This window comes from Thunnus albacares, chromosome 2, assembly GCF_914725855.1.
Source record: "Thunnus albacares chromosome 2, fThuAlb1.1, whole genome shotgun sequence".
NCBI classification, from domain to species: Eukaryota; Metazoa; Chordata; class Actinopteri; order Scombriformes; family Scombridae; genus Thunnus; species Thunnus albacares.
In genome coordinates this window covers 28,689,773-28,710,488 of record NC_058107.1, presented here as the reverse complement: position 1 = coordinate 28,710,488, position 20,716 = coordinate 28,689,773, and the positions used below count along the sequence as shown (strand labels likewise).

Here is a 20,716-nt window from a genome sequence, read left to right as displayed (position 1 = left end):
AAACTAAAGGTGTCATTAACATTAAGTGTCAGTAGTGCATACAATAAATGCCTGATCAAAAGTAGACAACAAAATGTTTTGTTTCTGATCTCATGCATTTATTTTAATGTTACTTTGCTTCATGAGGTCATAATATAAGTATACCAGATTCATAGTTAGATAAATGACTTCATTAATCCCAAAGGGAAATTAAAGTATTACAGCAGCCACTGCGTTATATACAATAACTAAATAAACTAACTGAAATATAATCAGATAAATAATAATAGATAATATAATTAGATTAACTAAAAATAGATTTAAGACTAGATGTGTAAGAAAAACTATAATATACCATCAGCTGAGTATTCACTGCTCATTGATGTTGATATGCTATAGTGCACTGTACATTAGTGCAAGTCAGGTGGATATTGATGAGGTAGTGAAATGCATGATTGTCATCGGATGTTAGAATCGAGTGTGAATATACTTGAATAATATACTGAATGTAAACACATATAATGACAGTATATACAGACAGTACTTAAAAGATTATCAAAATATGAATCTGAAATATAACAGATGTGATGGATAATGTAATAAAATAAAAGTCCAGGTGAGCAGTGTGTCTTCACTGTCAGAGGAGTCCCCTCTACCGACACAGAGGAGAAACATTGTACAGACTGATGGCAGTTGGTAGGAATGACTTCCTGTAGTGTTCTTTGTCACAGCAGAGCTGAAGAAGTCTCTGACTGAAAGTGCTCCGCTGTTTGACCAGCAGGTCATGGAGGGGATGCGAGATGTTCTCCATGATGTTTAACAGTTTGTGCAGCATCCTCTTCTCCACAACCAGCTCCAGTGTATCCAGAGGACTCCCCAGCACAGAGCCAGCCTTTCTGATTTGTTTGTTCCATTTGTTAGTGTCCCTGACTCTGATGATGCTGCCGCAGCAGATAGCAGGACGGAATATTGCACTCATCACAACAGACTGGTAGAAGATTTGCAACGTCTTACTGCACACATTAAATGATCTAAGCTTCCTCAAAAAGTAGAGTCTCCCCTGTCCCTTCCTGTAGACACCCTCTGTGTTGCATTTTCAGTCCAGTCTGTTGTCCAGGTGGATTCCAAGGTATCTTTATCCCTCCACCACCTCCACCTCCTCTCCAAGAATGGAAATGGTGTTTATTCTAGCCCTGGTCCTCATAAAACCCACAACCATCTCCTTGGTCTTGACTTCAACAAATCCTAAAGCTATGGATATCAAAACTGCACAAAATGGATAAATTCAAGTGCAAGCACCTCAAACCTTTATGTAATAAATATTCTCATGTCTGAGTTATGAGTTATTATGTCTAGTTTAAACACATAAAGCCTGTGTGCTGTTACTGCTGCTTATTTATCAGCCACAAATGACACTGTCTGAGACAACTCGTTTCAACAAGCGGAACGAAATAATACAAGATTCCGCTGTCGGAACTCAACAGTGTAACATCCAGCGGAAGTAAACAACACAGGAGCTAGTCACGTTAGCTGATTGGTGTCCTGTGCTTGGAAGAAGTCTCTCAATAGGACAGTGAGACATCTCACTTGTAATTAAGCAACAATGTCTTCAGTTGAGTGTTTGAGAGAGTTAATCAACGAGCGACTAACTGCTGCTGCTGAAGAGATATTCGTAGTTTTTCAAAAAACTATCGTCCAGTACGAGGAAGAGATCAATCGTCAGCGCAGACTGCTGGATATCGTTTGGAAACCTGAAATAAAGTTACACAGAATAGGTCTGTAAAACCTTAACTATTTTATTTTTAGCATAAAACATAAGAGTCAGTGTTATAATATAACTTCTATACTTGTAATTCTTTGCTGGGATGTCTACAACGTTGACGTTAGCTTCTGATTCAAGTTGAAGGGAAAAGTTGATTGGAAAGTTAAGGGAAACAGAAATAATGATATTTAAGCGGCTGATTCTCCGTTTTTTTTAGCACCATTTACACAAGTGAAAAGGTGTTAGACATAATAGCAAAAGCCTTAACGCCATTTAAACCCACTTTAAGATTTGTGTAACCTTTATTTTGCTTTCGAAAACAGAAAAAAGGCGATTTCACCGATTTCTCCATTCAGTCAACATTAGACCAGGTCCAGATCAAGAACCACTGTACTTAGACTTGTGAAATCTGGACTTTCAAATCACTGTTTTTAATGAGTCTTCGGAGTCTTCTTGTTAATGTAGTCCAGATTTGACAAGTCTTAGTACAGTGTTTATTGATCTTCAAAAGCTAAATAAAGGTTCCCCAAAACACTATTTCACAAGTGCAAGTGGTGCAAAAGTGGAGAATCAGCTGCTAAATAGCATTATAAACGTTTCCCTTAACTTCTCCTGAATCAGAAAGTAACTTTAGCATCATCAGATGTCTGCATTTTAGCTTAATTAATGGTTAATAAATAATTTACTAATGCTTTCTGAATAATTTATAAACCATTAATAAGCATATTTTTTGGGTTCCCAGGTTGTGAAAAGTCCATCCTTTCTATACCACTGTAAAATTTGCTTTATCTAATTCTTTAGGAAGACGTCTCCAATGTATTGTTCAACCACTTGCTGATGACCTAAAAAATGTGAAACACTAGCCCTTTATTAATAACTGTTAAAGTGGACCACCGTGAGTTAGGGTAGGTCTCAGCAGGGTTTGACGGTCCCATGTTTGTAGTCTATACTGCCATCTTGTGTATGAATAGCGTATTATGTGTATTGGCTACATTATCATAATAGCTGCAATGCAAGCTGCCAATTAGAGCATGGCGAGTCATGCAATGAAGAACACTGAATTAATTATATATATATATGTATATATATATATATATATATATAAATATATGTAGCCATTAATTAATGCTTATGAACCCTTTATAAAAGGTGCCTTATCAGAAAGTGGTACCGCATTGTTTTCTTCACCCTTTCCCCTTTGTCCCTCCAGAGCTCCCACAGCAACATGTCTGTAAGGAGGGGGAGGTTCTCTCTGAACAACAGCTCTGTAACCAGGAGAGGAACCCCAATCTGGACCAAGAGGACCCAGAGCCTCCACAGATTAAACAGGAACAGGAGGAACTTTGCACCAGTCTGGAGGGAGAGCAGCTGGTGCTGAAGCAGGAGACTGAAACCTTTATGCTGACTCCTACTTTTAAGGAAAGTGAAGATCAGACTCTGGACTTGAGTCCTGATGAAACTCAGAGTGCAGCAGTGAAAGAGCATGTTGTCAGCATGTCAGTTAAATGCTCAGTGGTACCAGAACCAAACAGCGATGACCAGCTCCTCCCTCACAACTCTCATGTAGCAGAGAGCCAAGATCACAAAGGAGACTCAGGATCAACTAGAAATGCAGAGACAAAAGCACAGAACAGACATCATGAGAGCAAAAATCACACTTACTATGAAGACAACTACACCACATTGAAGACTCACAGTTGTACCCGTACAGGGAAACAGTGTTTTAAATGTAGAACTTGTGGGAAAATATTTGAGTACAAGTCCAAATTACATACACATCTGAGAGTCCACACAGGTGAGAAGCCGTACCCATGTAACACTTGTGAAAAAAGATTCTCTGAGCTGGGTGCATTAAAAGTGCATATGAGAATCCACACAGGTGAGAAGCCGTACCCATGTAACATTTGTGAGAAAAGATTCTCTGAGCCAGGCACATTGAAAGTGCATATCAGAGTCCACACAGGGGAAAAGCCGTACCCATGTAACACCTGTGGAAGAGGTTTCAGTCGAATGGCAGACTTGAAAAAGCACATGAGAATCCACACAGGTGAGAAGCCGTACCCATGCAACACTTGTGAGAAAAGATTCTCTGAGCTGGGTGCATTAAAAGTGCACATGAGAATGCACACAGGTGAAAAGCCGTACTCATGTAACAGTTGTGAGAGAAGATTCTCTGATCTGGGCTCATTAAAAGTGCATATGAGAATTCACACAGGTGAAAAACCATACCTCTGCAACATCTGTGGGAAAAGATTTAGTGACAGGACGTCTGTGAAAAGGCATATAAGAACACACACAGGGGAGAAGCCGTATAGTTGCAAAACTTGTGGGAGAGGATTCAGTCGTAGAAATCTCATGAAGATTCACATGAAAACGCACACAGTGGACAAAGAATCTGTCAGATGCCAGACTTGAAAAGGCAAGAATTCATTCTGATGAGAAGCCACATAATTGCAAAATGTAAGGGAGAGCTTTGTGGTGACTTTACAATCTACATGAGAACCTACTGCAACACGAAAAAGATTCTGTCATGGATCTGAATTGGAAAAGCATATGAGTCCACACAAGCAATTAGCTTTGTATTTTTGAAACATTGGGGAGAATTTCCATTGTAGTGATTCATGGACAAGGCACACATGAAGAATTATGTAATGGCAACACATGGAGGCAAAAAACTATCCATCAACAGGACGAACAATTGAGCTGAAACTCTTGTAGGCAAGTGTTCACCAACATCTTTGTAAATGAATGTAAAATATTCTCAGTGAAGAAGAGTTCAAAATATATCATGGAAGTTGTACATTGTCAACAACGCTTTCAAGTTTTGTTAAACTAAACTCTTGTTTCTTTTTCCTTCACATTACTGTAACTAATCATACTGTTAGCAACAGCATTTCTTTGACAGAATTATAATATCCTGAATCTTTGAAAAATCTTTGTTTCACAAGCGCAGTCAAAGTGATAGTGCCAAATGTTTTGGCTCCACAATACAAGAGTCTGTATCCATGAAGTTCTTTTAGAATAATTCATAGAATTGTAGTTTCGATTTCAACTAGGACTTAAAGTTGCAATACATGAAATTCATTCAGCCACTAGATGTCGCACGATGTGTGTGTGTGTGTGTGTGTGGGGGGGGAGGGGGGGGGGGGGTTCTTGAACTGACAGCTCAGGAAACAGTCAAAACTTCAATTAGGCAGTGTTGATCAAATATGAATCAAGATTCTGCCAGTGCATTGCCTATTTCTTGCCTCAAATGTTTTCAGAAACATTTTTATTGTACTGTTTAGCTGTAATTTCAGAAAGTTTGTGACGTGGCCACCATCTTGGAAATGGACATGGAGGACAGGGAGGGATTCACATGCAATAACATGCACGCTCACATGCACGCGTGGCCGGACTGGCTGCCAAAAAACAGAACAGAGAAGCTCGAATAACAACATACACAGAGGGAGTGTGACTTCATTCACTGCTCAGGTCACCATTACTCCACTATATCCTTACATAACAAATAGTTGTTTGCTGACATCCAGTGAGGCTGGAAAAGAAGGACAAGGATAGGGAGTTTATTTATAATTTACATACCATACAGGCATATATTGATAGTTACCACAGTTACATCTAGATCTACACAGATTCATCAAAGAGTGTAGTTAATAAAGTAGGAGTAGCATTTATTGTTCCATCTCAAAATAGGGAAAAGGATCAGTGAGGAATTTAGTAGTTTACAGTGGATAAAAGATACAAGACCATTGAGAGTAATCATTTGTTCAGATTCAAGCTTGTCACTAACCACTTTATAGTACGGTTATTCAGACAACAGACCAGACATTTTGATAGAAGTACAACAAACATTATACAGAATTCAAATGATGGGTTTTACAGTAATATTTTTATGGGTACTGGCACATATTGGTATCAAGGGAAATGAAATGGCAAATAAGGTTGCAAAGGAGGCCACAAACAATAATCATATTGATTTGGCAGTTCCCTTCAGCAAGACAGAAATCAAGAGCATTATTAAGCAGAGTTTGAAGGAAAGGTGGCAAAAGCAATGGGAGGAAGAGAAGAAAGGATGATGGTTTTACAGAGTTCATAGGATATCGGGGGAAATGAGGTGTGCAGGAAGGAACAGAAGAGAGGTGAGGAGTAGGTAAACATAATAAGGCAGATATAAATGCTGTGGGAAAGAAGAGACAGTAGAGCATGTTATGCTACACTGTGAGGAATATGAGGCAGAAAGAAAGCATCTGATTCAAAACCTCGAAAAGATAACAGTAAACTTTGATCAAATAGATATTCTTCAAAAAAAAAAACCCTCAAGAAATGAGCGTTATGGAATCCTATTTCAATATCTTAGACAAACTAATTTGATTGAGAAGATTTTATAAGATATTATATAAGTTTTTTATGAATATTGTAAATACTAGACACTTTGATCCACAGTCCTTCCCAGTTGGTGGCGGTAAGGCGCCAATTCATTGTTTGCCAACCGCTAATAAACCTCAAAACAGAAGAAGAAGAAGAACATCCAGCGGAAGTAAACAACAAAGGAGCTAGTCACGTTAGCTTATTGGTGTCCTATGCATGGAAGAAGTCTCTTAGCAGGACAATGAGACGTGATTAAGCAACAATGTCTTCAGTTGAGTGTTTGAGAGAGTTAATCAACGAGCGACTAACTGCTGCTGCTGAAGAAATATTCGTAGTTTTTCAAAAAACTATCGTCGAGTACGAGGATGAGATCGATCGTCAACGCAGACTGCTGGATATCGTTTGGAAACCCGAAATAAAGTTACACAGGATAGGTATGTAAAACCTTAATTATTTTTTTAACATAAAACAAAGGAATCAGCGTTATACCACTGCAGTGGTTAAAGTATATAACAGTTACTTGTAATTATTTGCTCGGATGTTTACGACGCTGAAGTTAGCTTCTGATTCAGGTTTAAGGGAAAAGTTGAGGGGAAAGTTAAGGTAAACATAAATAATGATATTTAGCGGCTGATTCTCCGTTTTTGCACCACTTAGACTTGTGAAAAACTGTTCGACATCGTAGTAAAAGCCTTAACGTTGTTTAAATCCACTGTCAGATTTGTGAAACACTTATTTAGATTTTGAAAAAGATTTAACAAATCTTAAGTACAGTGGCTTCTGATCTGGACTTCATCTAATGCGGTCTGGATGGAGAAATATCAGTGAACTCGTCCTTTTTAATGTTTTCATTAACAAAATAAAGTACGGAAGCCCTGAAAGGCAAGCGAGATTTTTTTTTTCTGGAGATCCAATTTCTAAGTCTGATCTTAATTCTTATCTCTCTTGTGTTCAAGAGTTAGGGACAAGTGAAAAAAAAGTTTTGCCCGGATAATCTTTCCAAGTTCCATTAAAAAAATGCTTATAAACCTTTTATAAAGGGCACCCTTTATAACAGCACCCTTTAATTAAAGCCATTAATTAATGCTTTTAAACCTTTTATAAAGGATGCCTTATCAAAAAGTGGCACCTCATTTTTTCTTCATCCTTTCCCCTTTGTCCCTCCAGAGCTCCCACAGCATGTCTGTAAGGAGGAGGAGGTTCTTGTTGACCAGCAGCTCTGTAACCAGGAGAGGAACTCCAGTCTGGACCAAGAGGACCCAGAGCCTCCACAGATTAAACAGGAACAGGAGGAGCTCTACACCAGTCTGGACGCAGAACAAGTGGTGCTGAAGCAGGAGACTGAAACCTTCATGTTGACTCCTACTTTTGAGGAAGGTGACAACAATAAAGACCAGACTCTGGACTTGAGTCCTGATGAAACTCACAACTCTAATGTAGCTGCGAGCCAAGATCGAAAAGGAGGCAAGCATGAAGACTCAGGATCAACTAGAAATGCACAGCTGAAACCGAATAAGAGACTTGACAAAAGCAAAAGTCACATTAAGAATGAAGACAACTCTACCTCATTAAAGATTCACAGTAATACTTATACAGGGAAAAAGTCTTTAAAATGCGATAGTTGTGGGAAAACTTTTAAGTGCAAGTCCAAATTGCACACACATATGAGAGTCCACACAGGTGAGAAGCCGTTCTCATGTAACACCTGTGGGAGAAGATTTAGTGAAAAGGCAAAAGTAAATAGGCATATGAGAACACACACAGGTGAGAAGCCGCATTCATGTAACAGTTGTGAAAAAAGATTCTCTCGACTGGGTGCATTAAAAGTGCATATGAGGGTCCACACAGGTGAGAAGCCGTACCCCTGCAACACCTGTGGGAAAACATTCTCTCAGCTGGACACATTAAAAGTGCATTTGAGAATCCACACAGGTGAGAAGCCATATCCCTGCAACACCTGTGGGAAAAGATTCTCTTATTTGGGTGCATTAAAAGTGCATATGAGAGTCCACACAGGTGAGAAGCCGTACTCCTGCAACACCTGTGGGAAAACATTCTCTCAGCTGGACACATTAAAAGTACATTTGAGAATCCACACAGGTGAGAAGCCGTATCCCTGCAACACTTGTGGGAAAAGATTCTCTCATCTGGAAACATTAAAAGTGCACATGAGGATCCACACAGGTGAGAAGCCGTACCCATGTAACACATGTGAGAAAAAATTCTCTGATCTGGGCTCATTAAAAGTGCATATGAGAATCCACACAGGTGTGAAACCGTACCCCTGCAAAATCTGTGGGAAAAGATTTAATGAGAAGACGACCATGAAAAGGCATATAAGAATACACACAGGGGAGAAGCCGTACAGTTGCAAAACTTGTGGGAAAGATTTCAAACGTAGATATAACTTGAAGATCCACATGAGAATACACGCAGTGGGAAATGATTCTGTCAGATGTCAGACTTGAAAAGGCACATAAGAATTCATCCAGATGAGAAACAGTCTCACTGCAAAACATTAGGGAGAGCTTTGTGGTGACTTTACAATGTACATGAGAAGAACCTACTACAATATGGAAAAACTTGTCATATGTCTGAATTGGAAAAGCATATGAATCCGCACAAACTAGTAGCCTTGTATTTGTGAAACGTTGCAGAGGATTCAGTTGTAGTGATTCATGGATAAAACACACAAGAACACATGATTGCAGCACATGTTGACAAAAAACAATAGATAAAGAGGACAAACAATTGAGCTGAAACTCTTGTAGGCAAGTGTTCACCATTATACTTATAAATGAATGTAAAATATTCTCCATGAAGAAGAGTTCAGAATCTCTTCATGGAAGTTGTGCATTGTCAACAGTGTTGTTAAGTGTCGTTAAACTAAACCCTTGTTTTTTTATTATTCATGTTACTGTAACTACTAATTTTACTGTACACAAGACCATTTGATTGACAAAGTTATGGTGCGATGTCGGTGGTCAAATATGGTGCCAATGTTATAGTTTTAAAAAACAAGAATTGTTATTTATGAAGTATTTCAGAATAGTCCAGGTACTACACGTAGTACTTGATATTTACAAATTAAGCTTCCTATAGGCTACACCTTTCCAGGAAATCAAAGTTTACATTTGAGAGTGATTGACATTGCTGTTTTATTATACCATATAAGTCTCAGTAGAATTTGTTTTGGCTAAAATCACAACTTCACAACCAGTAGAGCAGGGTTGTGAATTAATTTATTTTCGGTACTTCCCTAAACTTGAGCTGTAGGATTGTTTTAGATAGTTTCTACAAATGTTAATGATTAACGTGTTAAATGATTCCTCTTTTTTTTTTGTTCTATTGTCATACACTACTTCTGTCATGTGAGTGGATTATGAGCTCTCTGATGTTGAAACAAAAAAACCTCTAGTGCTGTTGGCTCACTTAAGTTTTCATATTACCAACTAGAATATTCTTGTCTAAAGTGTTTGTTTTTTTGTTTTTTTTAATTTCATAAATTTAATGTATTTTTTCCCAGTTTAAAGGTTCTATATGTAGGAATCAGAAATTCCTTCTCATTAGTGACATCTGTGGCCGTTAAATAAGCTGTAGTCAACACCCTGGTGCTGATGTGTGTGCTCACAGCATGAGACTGTTGCGGTTTATGTCTTTTTCCTCGCTAATACTTTTCATAATTCCATAAAAGACCTCTAATTTTGTGTTTTGCACTATGTCTCAGCAAACCATCTCTCACACTGCTTGCTCGTTCACACACAAACACACACACAGAGGTTTTCAGCTGCGCTGTGGCCACTGGCTGATGAGAGCCAATCCTCACCGCCCAACTTGCACAAATATGCAAAATCAACCTCCCAAACCTGACCCGACCTGCAAACTGACAACTTTTTTTACTAACCATGTTTACTAAACACCGGTAGGCTCAGTGAGCTGTGGCCGTGCAGCAATACGCTGTGTCCAGGCAGCAATGAGCTGTGATCAGGGAGCAATGAGCTGTGGCCAGGGAGCAATGAGCTGTGGCTGGGGAGCAATGAGCTGTGGCCGGGGAGCAATGAGCTGTGGCTGGGGAGCAATGAGCTGTGGTCAGGGAGCAATGAGCTGTGGCCAGGGAGCAACATGTTGTGGCCACGCAGCAATGAGCTGTGTCTGGGCAGAAACCAGCTGTGGCCGGGGAGCAACGAACTGTAGTCAGGCTGAAACCAGCTGTGGTTGGGGAGCAACAAGCTGTGGTCAGGCAGCAATGAGCTGTGGCCAGGGAGCAACGAGCCGTGGCCGGGGATCAATGTGTTGTGGCCATGCAGCAACGAGCTGTGGTCAGGGAGCAACAAGCTGTGGTTGAGGAGCCACTGGCTGCGCTTTTGTCGTGAAATGTGTAGTGGTTTACAGAGGGAGCTAGCTGTTTGACTAGCTGGAGAGCTAATATCTGTGTGTTGTTGTGTCGTTATGCCGGTTGTTTGTTGACGTTAGTGAGAGAGGCAAGGCTCTTGGGAACGCGCAAAAACGTCACTTCCGTTGGATCTTCCCGGAAAATCTGGCCTGGGTCATTCACATAGAAATCAGTCCACAGGCTGTTACAGACAACCGAGAAAGTTAGGGATGGTCTCATTTTTTTTACTTTTAATACTACCCGTTCACTCATTGGCAAGAAAAAATGATTAATACATGTGAATTGCTTCACAATTCTACATATAGAACCTTTAACCTCAGATAAAATGTTTGTTGTTTGCTGCTTTAGAGATGACACACAAACTGTAGAGGATGTGCTATATGGTATAGTCAACACATTTTATTAAGAATAAAATATTTTTTCATGATGGTCTTTCAGACTGATATTCCTAATTTGACTGACTGGATAATTAGGAATACTAAAGGTGTCATGAACATGAAATATTAGGAGTGCATACAATAAATACCTAAACTAACGTAGACAACAAAATGTTTTGTTTCTGATCTCATTGCATTAATTTTAATCTTACTTTGCTTCATGAGGTGATAATATAAGTATACCAGATTCATAGTTAGATAGATGGCTTTATTAATCCCAAAGGGAAATTAAAGTGTTACCATAGCCACCAAATTGTATACAGTAACTAAATAAACAATTACTTGAATAATTTACTGAATGTATATACATATAATAACAGTATATACAGACAGTATTCAAAAGCTGATCAAAATATGAATCTGAAATATAACGTGATGGATAATGTAATAAAATAAAAGGTCCAGGTGAGCAGTCTGTCTTCACTGTCCTGTTCACTCCTGACACAGAGGAGAGACATTGCACAGAATGATGGCAGTTGGCAGGAATGACTTCCTGTAGACTTCCTGTGAGTGTCCTAGTTATAGTGATGAACTGCACAGGTCTATAAGTCAACATGGAAAGCTGCAATCTTTTACTCTGGTTGGCATGCTGCCTTAAATCAAGGAGTCTCCACTGCAGAAAAAGACTGAAGCTTCTACTTAACTATGCCAATAAAACGTATTACAAATTTTTGTGCAATAGATATCAAAAACTGCACAAAATGGATGAACTTAAGTGCAAGAACCTCAAACCCTTATGTAATGAATTTTCCACTTTCATGTTTGATGAGGGTATAAAATGTCAATGAGAGGGCAAATATCAACTTGACACAGCAGACAGTTCTTATGTCTAGTTTAAAGACATAAAGCCTCTGTGCAGTTACTGCTGCTTATTTATAAGCCACAGATGACACTGAGACATTTCGTTACAACGAGCGGAACGAAGAAACACAAGTTCCACTGTCGGAACGAAACAGTGTAACATCCAGCGGAAGTAAACAACACAGGAGCTAGTCACGTCAGCTGATTGGTGTCCTGTGCTTGGAAGAAGTGCCTCAGCAGGACAATGATACATCTTACATGTAATTAAGCAACAATGTCTGCAGTTCAGTATTTGAGAGAGTTCATCAACGAGCGACTAACTGCTGCTGCTGAAGAAATATTCCGAGTTTTTCAAAAAACTATCGTTGAGTACGAGGAAGAGATCAATCGTCAGCGCAGACTGCTGGATATCGTTTGGAAACCAGAAATAAAGTTACACAGAATAGGTCTGTAAAGCCTTAATCATTTTAACATAAAACATAGTTATATATATACATACACTTGTATGTACTTGTAATTATTTGCTCGGATGACTAAGTAGTTAAGGGATTAGGGGGAAAAGTTGAGGGGAAAGTTAAGGGAAACATAAATAATGATATTTAAACGGCTGATTCTCCGTTTTTGCACCACTTAGGCCTACACTTGTGAAAAAGTGGTAGACGTTGTAGCGAAAGACTTAGCGCTGTTTAAATCCACTCTCAGAATTGTGAAATCTTTATTTTGCTTATGACAATAAAAAAAGGAGATTTCACTTGCTCCATTCAGACCAGGTCTAGAACAAAAACCTCTCTCCTTAGACCTGTTAAATCTGGACTTTCAAATCACCATATTTTAATGAGTCTCTGGAGTCTCCTTGTTAATCTAGTCCAGATTCGACAAGTCTAAGTACAGTGTTTTTTGACCTAGTCTAATGTCATCTGGTTGGAGCAATATCAGTGAAACACCTTTTTTTCTCTTTGTTCAGAAGGGTGTATCTTGAACTACTTATGGAGGAAATGAGTTTTATCCCATGTCAAAGTTAGACGAAAAGACTTATTCTTGTTCTCTAGAAGGGACTTTGACATTAGATTACTCAAAAGCTACACAGTTGAAGTAGGTCATAGTATTTGTGCATGTAGTCTATGTCCATTCACAAAATGAACAAAGGCTTTTGACAAGTAATGCAGTTCTTTATTTTTAAACTGCTGTTTTTTGATGAACTATGTGTCATTTAGGCTTCACTTCCTGTTGCCCGTAGGCAATACTGTATAAGTGCAACATGAATGCAGTAATACATTTACCAGGCTACTGATAGACATTTTGATGGTGTGCTGGTAAATTTTGCCCAAAATATGAAACAGGTCAATACTGAGTCATAGTCAAAGCGCTACCATAGTGATAGTTATCTCCTACATGGAATGTCCAATATTTATGAAAAGGTATATCCATGTGAGTTGACCTCTGGTAAATGTATTGCTACATTAATATTTCACTTATGAAGTATGGCCTATAGGCAACAATAAGTGTTGCCTAAATGATACATAGTTCATGAAATGTATACACAATTTCCAATATGTCATCTCCAGTGCCACATACTGCACACAGGGAATAATATTTAACCCATTCACACAGTGTCTGATAATCCTGAAAATTCAGAGCCGTATCAACCGACCTGCAATAGTGATACCACGACTGGTGCTCCCTCTGTCACACGCGAGGTACAAGGGCCCGTTCATAGCTGTTTGCAGCTTTAATTGTAGTTTGTTGTTGTAATGTTGTAATGTTTCTGAGGGATTCAAGATGTGCATTGGTGATCCGGTTTCTCTGTTTCCTCTTGATAGTGTTCATGTTTGAGAATGTTGACTCACAAGTGTATGTGCTCACTAAGAAGGACACCACTTTTTGTACAAGTGCTTTCAAAGTGGGAACATCTTCAGATACCAAACTTGGATCTGTGGAAGACAAATAAAAATTTGTTGGTCCACTTTTTAAAAAAAAAAATTTCCTATGCTCATCTTGTATGGCTCATACTTTCCTTTTTTGCTCTGGCCACCTGCAGTCTGCCTAATAGTCCCCTCTCCAGTTGTTTTTTTTTCAGTTGCTGCATGCTCCGAGGATTTATTTTATTCACTTGGCACACTGTTTTGTTTCTCTCCATCTGTTTTTTTTGCACTACATGTTAGCTAGCTTGTGACCTTCCAAGAGAGTGAGCAGTGTTGCCAGACTGATGCACTTTCCACCCTTTTAAAGCTATAATATAATTATTACGCATTAAAATGTCTAAAAACAACTAGATCTACATTTTCCTGATAAATTTCGGTCGTTTTTAACTATATCTTTTAGCCAGAAGAAGGATTTTAGTTGGACATCTGGATCTTAAGTTATCAGAGAAATAAACTGGGCAAACGTTAGCAGCAGCTTGGGCAAGAGCCCCTCCAGGAAGTCCAGTGCTCACCAGACATTGTCGGAGAAATATAGATTTTTTAGGTGAAACAGCTTTAATTAGTATTTAAATGATTTTAATTTGCATGTACATTTGTTTTTGGAGAGGAGGAGACCTCTGCGGGTAATTCGGCTCCCAGTAAAAACATCCCGAACGATTAACACTGGAGTAATCCTATCCCGGTGAAGCTGGTTGTTTAACAACGAAGACAGCATACATACAGTGTTGTGTACTATATATACACTATTCATTTACACGTCCAACAGCACTTTTGTCATTGTGGAGCTTCAGGGGGCCACCAATACTGGCAACATCACAGTGAGTTAGGGTAGGTCTCAGCAGGGTTTGACAGTCCCATGTTTGTAGCCTATACTGCCTTATTGTGTATGAATAGAATAGCTGTTTTGAGTATTTTATGAATTATGTGTATTGGCTGCATTATCATAATTATTACTTGTGCTGCGAGCTGCCAAGTAGACCTTGTTGAGCCGCAGGAGGCTTGTGAGCCTCACAATGAATAACATTGGATTACACCTTTTAATTAATGCTCATAAACCCTTTATAAAGAGTGCCTTATCAGAAAGTGGTACTGCATTTTTTCTTCACCCTTTCCCCTTTTTGTCTTTCCAGAGCTCCCACAGCATCATGTCTGTAAGGTGGAGAAGGTTCTCGCTGACCAGCAGCTCTGTAACCAGGAGAGGAACTCCAGTCTGGACCAAGAGGACCGAGAGCCTCCACAGATTAAAGAGGAACAGGAGGAACCGTACACCAGTCTGGATGGAGAACAGCTGGTACTGAAGCAGGAGACTGGAACCTTCATGTTGACTGCTACTTGTGAGGAAAGTGACAACGGTGAAGATCAGATTCTGGACTTGAGTCCTGTTGAAACTCAGAGTGCAGCAGAGAAAGAGCATGTTGTCAGCATGTCAGTTAAAAGCTCAGTGGTACCAGATCCAAACAGTGTTGACCAGCTCCTCTCTCACATCTCTCATTTAGCTGAGAGCCAAGATCACATAGGAGGCAAACAAGGAGACTCAGGATCAACTAGAAATGCAGAGACAAAAGCACAGAAGAGACATGACAGAAGCAAAAATCACACTAGCAATGAAGACAGCTCTACTACATTAAAAATTCACAGTAATACTTATATAGGGAAACGGTGTTTTAAATGTCACACTTGTGGGAAGTCTTTTAAGTGCAAGTACAATTTACAAACACATCTCAGATTCCACACAGGGGAGAGGCCGTACCCATGTAACACTTGTGAGAAAAGATTCTCTCAGCCGAGCGATTTAAAACTGCATATGAGAGTCCACACAGGGGAGAAGCCGTACCCCTGCAACACCTGTGGGAAAGGATTCTGTCGAATGGCAGACTTGAAAACGCACATGAGAATCCACACAGGTGAGAAACCGTACCCTTGCAACATCTGTTGGAAAAGATTTAGTGACAGGACGACTGTGAAAAGGCATATAAGAACACATACAGGGGAGAAACCGTACCCATGTAACACTTGTGGAAAAAGATTCGGGCGCATGGCATACCTGAAAAATCACATAAGAGTCCACACAGGTGAGAAGCCGTACCCATGTGACTCTTGTGAGAAAAGATTCTCTGAGCTGGGTATATTAAAAGTGCATATGAAAATCCACACAGGTGAGAAGCCGTATAATTGCGAAACTTGTGGAAAAGATTTCAGACTTGGACATCAGTTGAAGATCCACATGAGAACGCATACAGTGGGAAAAGATTCTGTCAGATGCCAGACTTGAAAAGGCACAGAAGAATTCATCCAGAGGTGAAGCCGAACATTTGCGAAAATGCAGGAGAGCTTTTAGACTTTGACTTTAGACATGAGAGGAACCTACTGCGACACAGATATGAATTGGAAAAGCACAGACTTAGTTGTAGTGATTCATGGATAAAACACACAAGAACACATAATAGCAGAACATATCAACAAAAAACAATCCATAAACAAGACAAACAATTGAGCTGTAACTTTAACTTTAGGCAAGTGTTCACCAACTGAGGAAATACGCTTTTGCAATAGCTACATCTTTTTATATGAATGTAAAATACTCTCCATGAAGAAGAGGTCACATTGTTTTTATGTAAGTTCTACATTGTCAACGCTACCAAATTTTTTTGTCTCTTGTTTTTTTTTTTCATGTTACTGTAATTACTATTTTGATGTGAGCAACAGCATTTATTTAAAAGTAGGGATGCCAATGGTTAACGGCTAATAATATTTTTGACCGGTTTAGCATGTCGGTCAATAGGTTAATTGGCATACACACTCTGCTAATGGCTAGACAATTACATGTTCACAACATCAGATATTCTTTTTCAATGGATAAAGTACTGGTATAAAACTGATTTCTACACAGAGTGTATGGGTTGTTTGTAGCATTAATGTTGCTAGGCCAGCGAGTGTCTTAAAGTCTGTTTCTAGTGAGTGTGTAGAGTCAGTCAGCTCTAAAAGAGTTTTGTTAGTCCAGTGTAACCTGCAGGAGTTTCTGAAGGCTCGTGTAACGTGTTTTTCTGCCACAGAGGAAATAAATTCATGACGAGTGAAAACAAGTCCAAAGCATCTTCTGACGTTTCTGCTGCAGAAACGGAATATGTCAAGCTGCCAAATACCAATGTCAAAGCTGAAAAAGACAAACAGGCAGTCATATAAATGCTAACTGCTGGAGAAAATCATTTTTGGCTTGGCAGGAAAGCATGTGAGTATATAACTATACTATGATGTAAGTTATTTTCAAAAAGTAACGTTAATGTTATTTTTACAATAACAGTTATTGCAAAAGGGAGGATTGTCTTATAAACATGGTCACCTTATATTAGGGCCTATACAATAGAGCACTAACACTATGCTGTACCACATTTAAAACAAGCACATAGCTGCCATGTCCCAGGATGGCTCACAGTCACAACTAAAGATCCTGTTGCTGCTAGCCGGGGAGAGAAGGTGTTATGTGTGCCGGTCTGAGGCCGTCACCCAGTTGGTGTGCCAAATGATTGAGACAGATATACTTTTAATCAGTGTGGTAGAGGGTGAGGGATTAAAAGAGCTAGTTTGGTACCTCAAGCCCGAGTACGTTATGCTGTTGAGAGTTGCTGTGCATTGAAAACACTTTGAGGAGAAGAAGGATGAGCTAAAAGTCCAGCTAACCAGGGCAGACAAGCTAGCTCTGACCACCGACCGCTGGACAGCTCTCACAAATGAAAGCTACATCACAACTTTTCTTAAAAATGAACTGGTTAGTTACCAAAACTGACATCCATATTTAGAAGAAAAATAATCCTCCAAATCTTGAAAACATCTTTGTTTCACAATGAGTGCACAGTAGTGGCTGTCAAAGTAATGGTGCCAAATGTTATGGCTTAAAAAAAAAACAGGTCTGCATTTATGTTTTTCAGGATAATTTCTAGAATTTGTGTTTTGAGTTAAACAAGGACTTAAATCCACATAGAATGACTGTCATCACTGTTTTATTTTACCATATAATATATCCCAGTAAATTTGAGTTTGGCCTTGCTAAAATAATAACTTAGACAAACAACAGAGCTGATTGGTATTTATTTGTTTTCAGCACTTCTCTAAACTTGAGCTGTTGGATTCTGTTAAATTGTTTCTAGAAATGTTAATTATTGACCTTAATTTTCTTATTTTCTATTTTCATACACTACATCAGTTATGTGAGTGGATTGTGAGCTCTCTGATGTTGAAACCCTCTAGTGCTGTTGGCTCATTTGAGTTTTCATACTGCCAACTAGAGTCTTCTTGTCTGGAGAGATCTTTTTCAATTTCATAATTTTTATATATTTTTTGGTTAGTTTAACTTGAGATAAGGTGTACCTTGGTGACCCACTGGCAAAGATGCATGCCATAAATCACTGCACCGCCCACTGTTTGAATCCGGCAGCAGATCTATGTTGTATGTCACCCCCAACCCCTCAATCTTTGCTTCTTGTCATCTCTTCACTGTCCCTATAATAAAGGCATAAAAAGACCCCCCAAAATATATATTAAAAAAAATAACTACAGATAAAATGTGCATCGTTTGCTGTTTTAGAGATGAGGCACACAAATTGTAGATGATACGCTACATGGTGTTGTCGACGCAGCCGAAGAAGAAACAATACCAATATACTCAACTTAAGTTTCACCATAGTACTCACACAAACAAAAGTCTTTCAAATGTGACAGATTGTGGGAAAAGATTTTGCAAAGTTTCTGAAAAGGGCGTCCAATGGATGCAATCACCATCACTTGTGTGATCCTGCAATTACCATTTGCACTGTGCTGACCTCCATATTATGTAGACATACTTACCACACATACTTACAGAACAGATACCTTTAAAAGCATTTCTCTAAAGAAAAAATGTTGCAGTTTTTATACAGTTCTCACTTATTTGTATTTTTTAACACTGCAATGTCTACATTTTTCTGTTTTACTTTAGGTTATCTTTATTCTTCTTTCTGTTTATGGATGTGTGTGTGTGTGTGTATGAAGCAAAATCACAATTCTGGTTTGTAATTTTAAAGTAATTTTACCTATTCTTACTGCATATATGATCACAGTGTTGCAATGTGACACATTATGTTTACACATTTCTTTATTCTAGTACATCTTTATTTATAGTATGTACATTTTTTTGTTTTTATTTTGCTTTGGCAATGTAAACGTGTTTCCCATGCCAATAAATCCCCTTTATACTCCGGTACAGTAAGGGGCGGTGTGCACCTTTTATATGGATTTATAACCCGATGAATTAAAATCAGAGAAGAAGAACGGCCATTGGTTGTTTATTCTTCGGTCCATCCTTTGAGTCGTTGCTTGTTAAGTATAATTTGATGAAAATGTCGTCGGTTCAGTGTTTGAGAAAGTTTGTCAACGAGCGACTAACTGCTGCAGCTGAAGAAATATTCGGAGTTTTTGAAAAAACTATCGTCGAGTACGAGGAAGAGATCGTCCGTCAGCGCAGACTGCTGGATATCCTTTTGAAGCCTGAGATAAAGCTGTACAGGACAGGTGTGTAAAAATCTCCCTGTTCACAATGAGCTATTTTATCAAATGAGGATGGGATATTCTCTAGTTCCATTTTAATGCATAGCTAGGAGAAAAAGTTTTATCTTGCGTGTTAATACTAAACGACTGTCCTCTTTGTTATTCATGGAGACTGCATGGCCAGATTAAACTGTTAGAGGGACCCGGGGCAAAAATCTACTGTGGGCCCCTGGAGTGATTCCCCAAAACCCCAACTGCAGTCCACAGTGTACCCCCAATGCAATAGTCCCAGCTTGTGTCTCTTATGTATTAGTGTTACACTCAAGTCATAGATAAAATTCAGGACAGGAGGAGGTCATATACATGATAACAACACCTAATCCGGATTTGGAGACAAACTATGTTGCAAAAAGCTTGATAAGACAATATAAGATGTGACACCTTAATTTGGAGCAGATAAGAGTGCAGTAATAATGTAGAATAAAATGTAGTTTTTCAGTGAGTGGCGGTGAGACTGAAAAGTGGCTGATGGTATGCCACTCCTAGTCCAGTGGCATATGCTGTTTCTTATAGTGGTATGCTACTGCTCTCAGATAGTGTGTCGCTTTTTTCCAACGACACTGTTGTCAGGTGCCGCTTGAGACTGGCACACCAGTACCGCCCCCTGATACTTTCAATTAAAATTTCAATTAAAATTTAAAATGAATGACCTCATTTTTCAATAAGCAGTGTTGCAAATGTATATATTTACTTATTTGTATCATTATTGACAATGTACTGCATCATTGTAAATGCCTCCTATATAAATGAAAGTTAAGCAACTTATGTCTTTTTTGTTGTTGGATAATATGCTTAACTGTAGTCAGTTTGACCAATTGATAGCTATAACCATCAAACTAAATAAAGGCAATGTAATATTTGAATTTATATAATATGATCATTTAGATGTGATCGCGGGAACATCAACCATGCATAAGTATGGTGTGTTATTAATGTTTTACCATGAATGCTTAAAGCTGCAGTAGGCAAGTTGAACATACACAATGCAAAACCCACTGCTTCTCTCTCTGCTGCCTTGTATCGCTCCGCCAGCAGCCTTCCCTTTCAGGCTCCCCCCTCCTCTTCCCACAGCCTGTTCCCCGGTGCACAGTCCCACCAGTACAGCAGCGGCAGTATGAAGATTGAGACTGTCATGGAGAAGCTGCAGCAGCAACATGCAGCATGGCTGGCCCTGGAGGAGAAGCTCTAGCAGGCGGATAAGGAGAAAGACCTCCGCTCCACGGTGGAGTCCCAGATACACCAACAAGCCCCTGTTGCTGTGATTGGCTAGTTACATGCTAGCTAAACCTGATTAGTTGTTTGATTCAGACCGAGAACAGTTTTTTAAAAAAAACTAAATACAAAGGGATGGCACTAAGGAACCCTTCAATTAAATATTGTTAGTGACATACAGTGGTCATAATTAGTTATTTCAGCAGTTTCAGAAGAGATATGTCAGTAAGAAATGGCATATGATTGATAGAAACTGGTTATT

The 20,716-nt window shown here is 39.0% G+C and overlaps 1 protein-coding gene and 1 long non-coding RNA gene across 13 annotated transcripts in view; one reads left to right on the top strand and one right to left on the bottom strand.

Moving 5' to 3' along the window:
• LOC122965398 overlaps positions 1–20,716 on the bottom strand; it is a 45,017-nt gene that overhangs the window by 2,601 nt on the left and 21,700 nt on the right. The gene's annotated exons all lie outside the window — the stretch shown is intronic.
• The window catches only part of LOC122999940 (zinc finger protein OZF-like), a 38,039-nt gene continuing 18,682 nt past the window's right edge, over positions 1,360–20,716 (top strand). Inside the window, exons 1-3 of one of the 12 annotated variants that reach the window (XM_044377318.1) lie at positions 5,422–6,543; positions 7,277–8,293; positions 14,793–16,766. In XM_044377318.1, the coding sequence (XP_044233253.1) occupies positions 6,372–6,543; positions 7,277–8,293; positions 14,793–15,934 (2,331 nt within the window). In that variant the 5' untranslated portion in view covers positions 5,422–6,371 and the 3' untranslated portion in view covers positions 15,935–16,766. Of the gene's footprint in view, positions 1,755–2,951; positions 4,839–5,414; positions 6,544–7,276; positions 10,737–11,891; positions 12,187–14,792; positions 16,767–19,117; positions 19,207–20,274; positions 20,593–20,716 lie in introns of those variants that run through there. The other 11 variants (XM_044377326.1, XM_044377379.1, XM_044377369.1 and 8 more) reach the window with 11 other exon arrangements.